Here is a 14,088-nt window from a genome sequence, read left to right on the forward strand (position 1 = left end):
TCAAAGATAAAGAGAGAGAAAATCAGGTACCTCCTGATGAAAAAATAACACTACCTATAGTCCTGCCAAACGGATCTGACCTGAGTCTGATGAAGCCTCTGGATTCAACTGCCAGTCTGCAGGAAATGCAGAGGACAGAGGAACATGCCAAACTGCACCACGAGTGTGCAATTCGCAAAACCCAACCTGTGAGAAACTCCACAGGCCAACCACCCAGAGATTCTTCAACAGATACGTTTTAAGAAAAAGAAAGAGATTTGGGGGCAGGGAGGAAATCTAACCTATAGATTAAAAGGCACTTGAAAGAAAAACTGGACAAGGCCAGGCACAGTGGCTCACACCTGTAATCCCAACACTTTGGGAGGCCAAGGCAGGCAGATCACTTGAAGTCAGGAGTTCTAGACCAGCCTGAGTGAAACCCTGTCTCTACTAAAAATATAAAAATTAGCTGGGTATAGTGGTACATGCCTGTAATCCCAGCTACTGGGGAGGCTGAGGCAGGAGAATGGCCTGAATCCAGGAGGCGGAGGTTGCAGTGAGCTGAGATCGTGCCACTGCACTCCAGCCTGGGCGACAAAGCAAGACTTTGTTTCAAAATAAATAAATAAATAAATAAATAAATAAATAAATAACACAGCAGATGCCAACAGAAGTGAGCATTTACTGCATGCTATACCAAATACTGGCCTCGTGCTAATGCTTCATGAACATTGTTTCAGCTAATTCTCCCAAAAGTCCTAGAAGGAAATCATACAATTGCCCACAATTTTACATCTAAGAAAATAGAGACTAGAAAAATTCAATCATTGGCCTCACAGCACAGGTTTAGAATTAGAATCAGGACCAGAATCTAGGCTCATCCAGCACCAAAGCCAATGTTCCTAACCATTGTATGATACTGTCTCCCACAAAAAATAAATCTCCCTAAAAACCCTTTCCAGCATCTTTCTAATCATTGATTAAGACAGTGCTCACACAGACCCATTCTGTATGACCCACTCACCATTTCGGTTTTGGGAAGAGAGTCGTTCAGAAGGAAGATCATGTTCTTTAAGTCCTCTGAGTCAATGCCTTGTGACAGTTCGTAGAGCAGGTTTCTAAGACACATACCCAAAATGACAAATAAAGCCTTACACTTGCAGAGGACACCATATCAATCAAGTGCTTTCATAAATGTTTTCTGTCAGTTGAATGATCAACTCTATGTGTAGACAATTATTAATCCCATTTATAGATTCAAAAAATTAAAACTTTCAGTTTCTAAGTAACTTGTTTAGATAAAGATAACACAGTAAGTAGTAGAAGCAGGCCTTCTGACTCCAAGTCTAGTGCTGTTTTTCACCACACTAAGAAGGTATATTTAAAAAAAAAAAAAAAAAAGGCATAAAACACAGTTCTGACATGCCCTCCCATCTCCTGATTCCATCTAGAAATTCAGGCTTACTTTACAGGCCCTTAGTAGAGAGGATCCCAGGCCAGCCAAGGTACAGTCGATTGTATATTGAAAAGGGAAGAAAACTATCCCAGCTTCGAGATAGTCATATAATCCAAAACCAGAAAAAGTGAGGATTTCATCCACATACTAACACCCCTATGTGTCAGAGACTGTCCCTCAGATGTTTAGCCAGAAGAACGGAAATATGGATTTCTGGAATTCATCATTCCTTCCACTGACTCAAGGGCAACTCAGGTTCTGGGAGCCAGCTGCACCGCTAAGGCTTAATGTGTTCTAATCGCACAGACCATAAAACACCCTCCAAAGGCTCCTCTTCGTGAGGTTCTCTGATGTGGACACTTTGTCAGTGAACAACTTTAAACACTGTCATCAGCCTGATGCAGTGGCTCACACCTGTAATCCCAGCACTTTGGGAGGCCAAGTTGTGTAGATCACTTGAGGCCAGGAGTTCCAGACCAACTTGGCCAACATGTTGGAAATCCCGTCTCTACTAAAAATACAAAAATTAGCTGGGTGTGGTGGTGGGCGCCTGTAGTCCCAGCTACTCAGGAGGCTGAGGCAGGAGAATCACTCGAACCCAGGAAGCGGAGGTTGCAGTGAGCCGAGATGGTGCCACTTCACACCAGCCTGAGTGACAGAGCGAGACACCATCTCAAAATAAAAATAAAAATAAAACGCTGTCATCCATGATAAGACCAATGCCTAAATTTTACCTCTTTGGGCAAAATGCCTGTTTTTACCTCTCTGGATTTCCACCCAAAAATATAGAAATTTCTATAACTAGACATGCTAGACATGGCATAAATGACATCCCTCTCTACCCCAGAAACTCATCTCTTTTTTCATCTTGCTTATTTTGCTCCAAGTATGCATTACTCTCTTCTCAAGACCCCAGGAAAAACATAGACAGACTAGTGGATCCCAGGAGGGAGAAGATCTGCACGTGTGGTGGCTGGTAACCAGGGAAAACGCAGGCTCTGCCACACTGAGGTGGGCTTCACTGCCAGTGAGAAGTAATACAAAGGGAAGCCACCTCTAGGCCCAGAGTTTGGTCTTGAAGTTTTGCTGACCTCTCAACTCTCAGCTCATTAGCATCAGAGGCTGAGAAGGAGGTTTAGAATCTCCCGGTTTATCATCCAAGGAGGTAGATAACCAAAAGATCTTAACTGCAGCTTCCTTTCAAAGCCCAATGGCCAGACCGAACACTAGATGGGAGATCCTCCCATCTCCACCATAGACCCATCCTCACCTAAATAGAGAGACCTTTCCTTGGATAGGTAGCAATTGCTCCACTTTCTCTTCGGTATAGTTGAGGTACTGCAGCAGCTTCTTCTGCCCTATGATATATAGGAGTTCCGCCAGGAAGAAAGAGTCTCCCTCACTCAGCAGATCCTCTGCCAAGAGATGTTCAAAAACATCTGAGGCCGAGCTGGATTTCTCCAGCTTCTTGTTGGGAACCAATCCTATGCAGAGAAACTTGAGGCGCTCCACATCTTCGACCCCCAAGTCTGAATCAATAATCAGAAGCTTCTTACGAAAGCTCACTTTACAGTTTTTATCTGAACTGGAACCTTGAGATTTCATGGCCAGCCTGAAAGGGACAGAGAGGTGGGGCAGGGCATTAGAGAGTGAGGACATATGGCCCCCTGACTTCCCAGGCCCTCCCCTCACCACAGCCTCCTCCGTTCCGGGCATTAGACTTTCCTGGAAGTGCTGACAAATAAAAATTACTGCGAGGCTACTTCAAAAACCAACAGCCCAGAAAACTTTTCCCCCAACACTTGCAAGTTACTTTTTAGGAAGCTTGGAGGGTGCTTATATTGGAACTCAAATCACCTTGATTTTTCCCCAAATCAAAATGTTCCCAGAGGGAGAAAGTTAAGATGGAGGGACACAGCACAATTTCCCTCAAGCCTGGTAACCTGATTGGAGCCCTTACATTCATTTCCACCAAGTGGCAGAAATAGCACTTGTATCTATGCTTTAAGTTTTAGACACAAAGCAATCTGGGGGAGGCAGCGTTATCCTTATGATCTATCAACCCAAAGATAGCGAGGTACCATGAAGTATGTGTATTACATCTTTACTTCAGACTGCTACCTGTAAGAGGGCAGGCCTTTATCTTACAGAAAGGGAAGGCGTAATCCTAGACCTCAAGCCTGAGCAACATGGCGAGACCTGGTCTCTACTAAAAATACAAAAAATTATCAGGGCATGGTGGTACGTGTCTGTGGTCCCAATTACTCAGGAGGCCGAAGTGGAAGGATCATTTGAGGCTGGAGGGCAGAGGTTGCAGGGAGCCATGATCATGCCACTGCACTCCACCCTGGTGACAGAGTGAGACCCTGTTTCAAAAAGAAAAAAAAATAAATAAAATATCCTAGACCTCATCAGGAAAGGGTGGCTTTAGACAAGAGTTGCTCAAATCAGTGTAGGAAGTTACAAATTACATGAGTTGGCTGCTCTGTCTATGGAGTAGCCATTCTTTTGTTTCTTTGCTTCTCTAATAAACTTGTTTTCACTAAAAAAATACAAATTACACGAGTCAATGTTTCCATCTGACCAGTTTATAAACTACGCTATTCTCTATACTAAATTTCATCATAATCAGAGGAGCAATGCAGTGATAAAATTTTCATTGTAATATTATTTATTCTATAAGCATTTGAGGTATATAGTTATTATGCAGAACTTGGCTATTTTTAGAAATAAGAAAATACTTTATAAAGGAAGGAACAGGTGGGGTGCCGTGGTTCACGACTATATAATCCCAGCACTTTGGGAAGCCAAGGTGGGTGGATCACTTGAGGCCAGGAGTTCGGGACCAGACTGGGCATGGTAAAACCCCATCTCTACAAAAAATACAAAAATTAGCCAGGCTAATGGTGGTGCACGCTTATGGTCCCAACTACACCAGAAGCTGAGATGGGAGGATGGCTTGAACCTGGGAGGCAGAAGTTGCAGTAAGCCAAGATTGCGCCACTGCACTCCAGCCTGAGTACTGGAAGGTGAAAGAACGAGACTCCATCTTAAATAAATAAATAAAGGAAGGAAGGAAGGAAGGAAGGAAGGAAGGAAGGAAGGAAGGAAGGAAGGAAGGAAGGAAGGAAAACATAGCAAAAATCAAAACCTCCATAACAAAGAGTCGTTATATCGAGGTGACATAACTATAGATAATACATATTTCCTTCTGGGCTTCCAACTGAATTTCTCAAATTTTATGCATATGTGAACACACACATTACTTTTGGTGTTAAAAGAAACAAAAAAAAACACAAAAAATGTCATTTTTAATTGTGATAATCCAGGGGGTCTTCCCTGCTACTAGCCCTGAGGTCAAATGAGTGGTTTATTGGAGACACCTTTCTATTCTACCGCATCTTGCATTTGCCTTGTGGTTTCTTGACAATTCCGATCTTTAGTTTTAGTGAGTCTACCCAACTTTGTCTCTGTGAGCTAACATATTTCTGCCCCAGTAAAAGGCTATGTTGGAGGCTTCCGGATTTTTTAACTTTTGTTTTCCCAGGCATGACAAAGAAATCTAAGAAAAAATAGTGCCATTGCTGACAAGTTTTTGCAAGTTTCTGCAACATGAAGCCATGAAGCAAAGGAAAAGATCCAAGCATGAGACTCTGGGGTAAGAAGGGTCGTTAATTACATACCTTCAGATCAAGCTCCACCAATCCTCTGGAGGTAAACGATTCTCAGGGAAATTGCCTGAAAACAAAGTTTTAAAGAAAGTAGAATCCTCTGTGTGCTCCAAGGTCCAAGGAAGCTCCCATTTGCTTGGGAAGAGACTTCAAGATTTGCTGATCGTTAAGTGAAAACTGAATCTTCAGGACTGGGTAGCCTGATATTAATTTCCTGCTGATGTCATCATTGCTTATCTGCCTTTTTCCCTCCCCTTTTCCAGGGTTAAGATAACTTTGACAAACAGCGTCTCCTAAAGGCTAATTTACAACTTTCTCACTGTAGAGCTTGGGGTTTCCCCCAGGTAAAGCAAAAGCTTCCTAGAAAGGAACCCGTGGAAGCCAGGAAGTGCTCCAGGCTTTCCTCTGATCTCCGTTTCCTTGGTAAGTCAAACACGGGAGCATCTATTTTCCTAACCGTCTCCTTCCCCAAACACACTTCACTTTTCAAATAAAGCTAAAAAGCTCATGAAATAGTTGTCGGCCATGTTAACCCTTTCTTATGTCCACATGCAAATAAACAAATTACTTTTTTTTTTTTTTTTTTTTGAGATGGAGTCTTGCTCTGTCGCCCAGGCTGGAGTGCAATGGAGCCATCTCCACTCTCTGCAACCTCTGCCTCCTGGGTTCAAGTGATTCTCCTGCCTCAGCCTCCTGAGTAGCTGGGATTTCAGGCATGTGCCACCACGCCTGGCTAATTTTTTGTATTTTTAGTAGAGATGGGGTTTCACCGTGTTGACCAGGCTGGTCTCAAACTCCTGACCTTGTGATCCACCTGCCTCGGCTTCCCAAAGTGCTGGGATTACAGGCGTGGAGCCACCGTGCCCGGCCCACAAATAGAATTTTTAAGAGATAAAAGAAAAGTGGGGATTCACTTTCAGACTTTGTGGGAGAAATTAAGAAATAAAAAGAAAAAGAAAGGAAAAAGAAAGAAAAGTGGGGATGGTGAATTACAAGCCCATTTAGAGGTATCTGCAAGAGACTCAACCAATTTGTGGCAGACAAAACTGACAGTATGTGTTCTCACAGCACATTCAAACCAGCAGGAAAGTGAGACTTTGAAGACATTATTGCTAATAATAAAAACAATACTGCACACTAATATTGCAACTACCGTGTGTCAGGTACAGGGCATTTACAAATATTTACTCATTTCACCATCCCAACAACACTCTAAGATAAATTCTGTTACTATGACCGCTGCTTTAACATGTGAAAACTAAGGCACAGAAAGGTTAAGTAATTTGCCCAATGTCACACAGTGAGTGGCTAGAAGAGCCAAAATTTAAACCAGCAAGTTTGGATCAAAGTCACTACACTATAATTAAGCTAACTCAAATATGCAGCACTCTGGAAAGAGGTACAGAGTCTTAGAAAGATGATTTTTCTATGAGAAAAAAAGCAAGACTTACGATGCTTTGATTACAAATGTATTAAAATGTCCTTTCCATGTCCTAGGCATCATTCAGAGAACTTCTGTGCTTAAGAAAGACAAGTCCTGGGGCCAGGTGCGGTGGCTCATGCCTGTAATCCCAGCACTTTGGGATGTTGAGATGGGCAGATCATGAGACCAACCTAGCCAACATGGTGAAACCCTGTCTCTACTACAAATACAAAAAAAAAATTAGCTGGGCGTGGTGGGGCACGCCCGTAATCCCAGCTACTCGGGAGGTTGAGGCTGGAGAATAGCTTGAACCCAGGAGGTGGAGGTTGTGGTGAACGGAGATCACACCATTGCACTCCAGCCTGGGCTACAGAACAAGACTCTGTCTCAAAAAAAAAAGAAGAAGAAGAAGAAAGACAAGTCCTGGCCAGGCACAGCAGCTCACACCTGTAATCCCAGCACTTTGGGAGGCTGAGGTGGGCAGATTGCTTGAGGTCAGGAGTTCAAGACCAGCCTGGCCACCATGGTGAAACGCCATCTCTACTAAAAACATAAAATTTGTTAGGCTTGGTGGCGCACACCTGTAATCCCAGCTACTCAGGAAGCTGAGGCTGGAGAATCGCTTGAACCTGGGAGGCAAAGGTTGCAGTGAGCCAAAATCATGCCATTGCACTTCAGCCTGAGCGACAGAGCAAGACTCTGTCTCAAAAAAAACAAAACAAAACAAAAAATACCCTTCTTGGGAAAGGGGGGGCTGGACCACAGCAGGCTGGGTTACTCACTACCCCAGTCCCAGGGAAGGTGGGGCCCTGATCCTAGAATGCTGCAGCACAGTGAGGAGGGGGCCCCAGCTGACTGTAAAGCGTGTAGGGACCACCTTCTCTGCCTGTTCTGTTGGGACCAGGCTAGTCTATTTGTCCCAGCCTGGGGCTCCCCCTGTGGTTTCCAATTTGCAGTTACTTTAATTTAAAATATAAATATTATTTTCTAGAAAATAACTTAAAAAGAAAGAAAGACAAGCCGTAAGTCTTGGTCTTCTATTTAGCTGTTTTATTATAAATATTACATTTATTGGGCCATTTAGGGAGGCAATTTATTGAAACTATCACTTTCTCTCACCCTGTTCATAAAGTTTATTAACTCTTTCAAAGTTGATTCAATAATATTAAATATTTAGCAGGCAATTGAAAGCCCCGAATTGGGCACAATTGGAAAGCAAAGTGACCTGGCTTTCCATAATAACTGACGGCAGGTACTACCATTTCTTTTTTTTTTTTTTTTTTTTTTTTTTGAGACGGAGTCTGGCTCTGTCGTCCAGGGTGGAGTGCAGTGGCCAGATCTCAGCTCACTGCAAGCTCCGCCTCCCGGGTTTACGCCATTCTCCTGCCTCAGCCTCCCGAGTAGCTGGGACTACAGGCGCCCGCCACCTCGCCTGGCTAGTTTTTTTTTGTATTTTTTAGTAGAGACGGTGTTTCACCGTGTTAGCCAAGATGGTCTCGATCTCCTGACCTCGTGATCCGCCCGTCTTGGCCTCCCAAAGTGCTGGGATTACAGGCTTGAGCCACCGCGCCCAGCGGTACTACCATTTCTAAACTTCTCTGATGAACTCATAAAAACTCCCAGCCTTAGTTGGCATTATTATCCACATTCAACAGATGAGGAAACCCAGATTCAGAGAGGCAAGGAATCTTGCCACCATCCCAAAGCTACAAACAAGAATTCAGGGTTCAAACGTGGGTCTCTCTGACTTCAAGCCCTTTGCTCTTGATCCCCGGGCTACCACTGCCCAAATCTCACTCAGTATGACATCGTGTAGCATCTGTAACTGTGGGCAGGGGGTGGGGATGCCACAGCGAGGCTTCACCTCGGTGCCACATGGGCTTTAAGAAGGGACAATCTAGTCAGACATTCCTTGGAGGAGGAAGTATTTGATCTAGGCCTGGAAGGTAAAGGTAGAATAAAGACCCAGGAAGTAAAACTGAAACTTTTATCCTAGTACTCCAGGGAAACATTTGAATCAGGTTACAGAGGGGAGATAGTGTGCAGTGCAGGTGTTTGTCCTCAGCATTTTCTACTTCCTCCTACACACAGTTACTGAAGGCATGGTAATGGTGGTAGAGTAAACACGTCTTATAATCTCTTTCCTGATTGGTTGCAGTCTACTGAGTCCATGGGAAGGGCCAATCAAAACCTTGATGGCCTTTTGTAGCTGTGGATGTCAACGACTGCTTTAGTTCCACATTAGTAGGGGGTAGTGGTAGCAGTGGTTGGCTTTCCTTTACATCCAATCTCTGGTCCAATTTTCCCACCCTCTGTTCGGGTAGACTTTAAAGAGTAATGACTCCTGGTTGGGCACGGTGGCTCACACCTGTAATCTCAGCGCTTTGTGAGGCCAAGGTGGGTGAATCACCTGAGGTCAGGAGTTTGAGACCAGCCTGACCAACACGGAGAAACCTTGTCTCTAATAAAAATATAAAATTAGCCGGGCATGGTGGTGCATGCCTGTAATCCCAGCTACTCAGGAGGCTGAGGCAGGAGAATCGCTTGAACCCGAGAGGCAGAGGTTGTGGTGAGCCAAGATCGCACCATTGCACTCTAGCCTGCTAAACAAGAGTGAAACTCCGTCAAAAAAAAAAAAAAAAAAAAAAAAAAAAAATAATGACTACTAAAGGATAGGCATAGCGATGAGGGAGGAGGAAGGGATATACTGGCTAGAGAAGAGCTCAGAGCACTGAAACCTCCACCCCAATCTATGAGGGTCCTCAGAAGGTCTTGAAGTAAAAAGTCCTCTAGATTTGACACCCCCAACCTCCAGGACCCCCTTGTGCCCACTTTGCTACATAGCTTTGTTACAGGTGTCAATTTTCTGGCCAGAAACTTCTCTGGCTGCAGCAGCTTTGCCCAAGTTCTGGCCTGCGTCTAGGAAGAATGAGGTATGCAGACAAGTGAGGGGTGAACAAGATGAAGAAGAGCTTTATTTAGTGCTAGAACAGCTCAGAGGAGGCCCACAGTGGGTAGCTCTTCTCCGCAGGCAGGTCGTCTGTCCAGTGCTCAGTTCTCAGTGGAGAGGAGGCCCTGAAGAGGGTGGCTCCTCTGTGCTGGCAGGTCGCCTCTGCAGCTCTCAGTGGAGAAGGTAGCTCTTCTCTGGAGCCAGCCATCCTGTTGTCTCCAGCTATCAGCAGTGAGTACTCCTCTCTGCAGCTGGTCATCCCGCCACCTCTCTGCCCTCTTCGTCCTCTGGCCATCCTCTGCCCTCTCTGGCTGAGCCCAGGGCTTTTATGAACCTCAGAGGGAAGGAAGTGGCTGCCAGCTGGTCCACTGGCACCCAGAAGAGGCACCATGAGTCCCTATTCCAGTCCACAGGACTGGCAGCCCCACCCCCAGCCTTCAGGCCCTCCCTGGTCTGAAGGCAGGCCTTGCTGGGGACCTGCCCCCTTCCACCCAGGACTCTGTCTGCCTCCCATTGCCATTCAAGGCCCCAGGGCTTGGCCCCAACCCCACTTCAAGATTGGAGCAGGTGCCAGGAGTGAAGAGAGGCCAGGCAGTGGGAGCAGACACCCACAAGACTGCAGGGACGGGGTGGGAGGGAGTCCTTCTTCGGGCCCTGAAGGTGCAGGCTGCATATTTGTCCAGGTCCTGCACCTAGGAGGGTGGCTGCAGCCACACTCCGGTGTTGGGAACAGGCCCCCAAATCTGGCCATTAACTAGCCCCAAAACTGGTTATAAACAAAATCTCTGCAGCACCGTGACATGTTCTTGATGGCCATGATGCCCACGCTGAAGGTTGTTGTTTTACTGGAATGAGGGCAAGGAACACCTGGCCCACCCAGGGCGGAAAACCGCAAAGAGGCATTCCTAAACCACAAACAATAGCATGAGTGATCTGTGCCTTAAGGACATGTTCCTGCTGCAGATAACTAGCCAGAGCCCATCCCTTTGTTTCCTGTAAGGAATACTTTTAATTAATCTATAATCTATAGAAACAATGTTTATCACTGGCTTGCTGTCAATAAATATGTGGGTAAATCTCTGTTCGGGGCTCTCGGCTCTAAAGGTTGTCAGTCCCGATTTCCCACTCCACACTCTATATTTCTGTGTGTGTGTGTCTTTAATTCCTCTAGTGCCACTGGATTAGGGTCTCCATGACCAAGTTGGTCTCAGCACCCAGGAAGGCAGATCCCGCCTGCTCCCAGCCCTCCTCCAAGAGCACAGGGAGGCTCAGATCCACAGCTGCAGTCTGGGTGTGGCAGCTGCAGCAGCACCCGAGGAGCTCCCACTCCAACTCAGAAGGCGGGGGGCACCCACCAGCTCCATGGCGTGTGCAGCCCGAGCCATGCCTCCCTGCTGCAGCCAGCGTGATGGCAGCAGCCACTGCCATCACCTTTATCCACACATTCCAGACCTTCCCAGAGCTGTTGTAGGTGGTACATGGGCATGAAACTAAGGTCTGAAGGTGTAGACTTTTTCTGTTAAAGATCCCGTCAGAGATTTCCAGATAGTCAACAGGAAGGAGACAATAGCTAGACAAGTAAAATGCAACCAGGCCCAGGCAGTGTGGCACTGTCTCCTATAGTCCCAGCTACTGCGAAGGCTGAGGTGGGAAGATCACTTGAGCCTAGGAGCTGGAGACCAGCCTGGGCAACATAGCAAGATCCCATCTCCAAAAAAAAGGTGACCCATTTTGTGCTCGCTATGCTACATAATAGAAGAACAAAGCAGCTGGGAAATTCTGGGGTGGCAAAACCTCAAAGTTCCACAAGATGGCAGTAGTTCCTAAAAGTTAAATTAGCAATAGGTTGTCTAGGGAACTAGGTAGACGTGGTTAAATTGAATAATGTGGGCAGGACGTGGTGGCTTATGCCTGTAATCCCAGCACTTTGGGAGGACGATGCAGGTGGATCACCTAAGGTTAGGAGTTTGAGACTAGCCTGGCCAAATGATGAAACCCTGTCTCTACTAAAAATACAAAAAAATTAGCCAGGCGTGGTGGTGGGTGCCTGTAATCCCAGCTACTCAGGAGGCTGAGGCAGGAGAATCTCTTGAACCTGGGAGGCGGAGGTTGCAGTGGGCCGAGATCATGCCATTGCACTCCAATCTGGGCAACGGGAGTGAAACTCCTTCTCAAAAAAAAAAAAAAAAAGAGAGAAAAAGAAAAATTGAGTAATGTGTACTATATTTATTTATATATATATAATATATTTATAAATATATTTAAATTGTTATATAAATTACAAAAATAATTTTATATAACATAGATTGCATAGTATATAAATTTAAAATACATTTTTTATGTATCAATAAATTTAAAATGTGGTATATAAGAAACCACTATATATGTTTATATACTTGTGGGGTTTTCTTGAGACAGGGTCTTGCTCTGTCACCGAGGCTGGAGTGCAGTGGTAAGATCATAGTTCACTGCAGCCTCAACCTCCAGGGCTCAAGTGATCCTCCCACTTCAGCCTCCAGAGTAGCTGGAACTAAAGGCATGTGCCACTATGCCCAGCAAATTTTTAAAAATGTTTTTGTAGAAACTGGCTCTCACTTTGTTGCCCAGCCTGATCTCGAGCTCCTGGGCTCAAGCAATCCTCCCACCTCAACATCCCAAAGTGCTGGGATTACAGGCATGAGCCATGGCACTTGGCCTGAGTAAAACAGTTTTAATGCTGCTCAAAAAATATATAAAAGATAAAGGCAGAAAGGCCTTTCACTTCGAATTTAGTTTGTTGTTTCTAAGACAAAAAAACAGCGAGAAACTGCTAGTATTTGACATTTTTCAGAAAGAAGCATATGACTTAGCCACATCTATAAAAATTCACAATGAGGCAAGTGACAAGAAATGTCACCAAATCAACGTTTACAAAGAAGGGGTTTGTTACAGTGGGTAGTCAGGTCTGAGCAAGGCAGGAGAGGGCTCCCCCGACACACACCAAGAGTGTTGGGCCACCATCAGGTGATGGTCAGGCAGTTGTTAAATGTTTCTGTAAAGTAATAATTGGTCACAGGTGGTGCCAGGGACCGGCAGGCCCCCCCCATTCCAATAGAAAACACCTGAAACTGATCATCAGCTTCCCAAAAAGATCTCAGGAGTGGGGAGAAGTAACGAAAGATCCTGGAAGTATGCCAGCATATAAAACCCCAAGTCAAGAGGGCAAGCCCTGCACTTGGTTTCTCAGGTCACCCACTTGGCCCTCTTCCAAGTTATACTTTCCTTCATTTCTTTCCTTTCTTACTGTTCTAAAGCTTAATAAACTTTTTCAGCTCACTGCAATCTCTGCCTCCCAGGTTCAAGTGATTCGCCTGCCTCAGCCTCCTGAGTAGCTGGGACTGCAGACGTGCACCACCATGCCCGGTTAATTTTTGTATTTTTAGTAGAGACGAGGTTTCGTCATCATGTTGGCCAGGATGGTCTCGAATTCCTGACCTCAAGTAATCCACCCTCCTCGGCCTCCCAAAATGCTGTGATTACAGGCATGAGCCACCGTGCCCAGCCTAAAGCGTAATAAACTTTCACTCCTGCTCTGAAACTTGCCTCAGTCCCTCCTTCTGCCTTATGCTCCTCAGTCGAATTCTTTCTTCTGAGGAGGCAAGAATTGAGGTTGCTACAGATTTGCCACCAGTAACTTGGATACCATCCACCAGTAACAACTTCCGTTAAGATGGCAATACACCTCAAATGTATTTTATTTTGAGACAGGGTCTCATTCTGTTCCCCAGGCTAGAGTACAGCGGCACGATCTCAGCTCACTGAAACCTCCATCTCCCGGGCTTAAGCGATCCTCCCACCTCAGCCTTCCGAGTAGCTGGTACTACAGGCGCATGCTACCATACCCAGCTAATTTTTATATTTTTAGTAGAGACAGGGTTTTGCTGTGTTGCCCAAGGTGGTCTCAAGTTCCTTGGCTCAAGCGCTCCACCATCCTCAGCCTCCCAAAGTGCTGGGATTACAGGCATGAGCCACTGCGCCCAGCCAAACCTATCTTTATATGTTTGTTACAGGCAAAAGTACCCCAAGGTTGAGGCTTAGCCCAGGAGGCCAAGTGGGTTCAGGAAAAAATTCAAGAGCATGCTGACAGAATAAAGTGAAAGCAAGTTCATTAAGAAACTAAAGGAATAAAAGAATGGTGACCCTAGGGAAAGTAGCCCTGATGGGCTGCTGACTGGCTATATTTATAGTTGCTTCTTGACTATATGCTAAACAAGAGGTGGATTATTCATGAGTTTTCCAGGAAAGAGGTGGGGAGGTCTGGACCTTTCAGACCATACAGGGTAACTTCTGAAAGTTACTATGGCATTTGTAAACTATCATGGTGCTGGAAGGACTTTCTTTTACTGTGCTAATGTATTATAATTACCATAGAATGAGCAGCAAAGGTAATCAGAGGTCCCTTCTTTCACCATCACGGTTTTGGCTGGTTTGGGTTGGCCTTTCTACTACACCCTGTCTTATCAGCAGGGTCTTGTGGCTTGTCCTGCCAAACTCCTCTCATTCAGCGTAATCACTATCAAAATGCCAGAGGCCCTTTTTGCATAAATTTGCAAGCGAATCCTAACAGTTA

General features: G+C 45.4%; 2 protein-coding genes across 2 annotated transcripts in view; one reads left to right on the forward strand and one right to left on the reverse strand.

The window, feature by feature from the left end:
- Positions 1–5,544, reverse strand: part of CASP10 (caspase 10) — a 41,901-nt gene extending 36,357 nt beyond the window's left edge. Inside the window, exons 1-3 of the mRNA XM_050750632.1 lie at positions 5,119–5,544; positions 2,706–3,047; positions 1,004–1,097 (exon numbers count right to left, since the gene is read on the reverse strand). Coding sequence (XP_050606589.1) covers positions 1,004–1,097; positions 2,706–3,040 — 429 coding nt within the window. The 5' untranslated portion in view covers positions 3,041–3,047; positions 5,119–5,544. The remainder of the gene's footprint in view (positions 1–1,003; positions 1,098–2,705; positions 3,048–5,118) is intronic.
- The window catches only part of PPIL3 (peptidylprolyl isomerase like 3), a 448,181-nt gene that overhangs the window by 127,825 nt on the left and 306,268 nt on the right, over positions 1–14,088 (forward strand). The window lies entirely within an intron of this gene.

The sequence above is a fragment of the Macaca thibetana genome, chromosome 12 (assembly GCF_024542745.1).
Source record: "Macaca thibetana thibetana isolate TM-01 chromosome 12, ASM2454274v1, whole genome shotgun sequence".
Lineage (NCBI taxonomy): Eukaryota > Metazoa > Chordata > Mammalia > Primates > Cercopithecidae > Macaca > Macaca thibetana.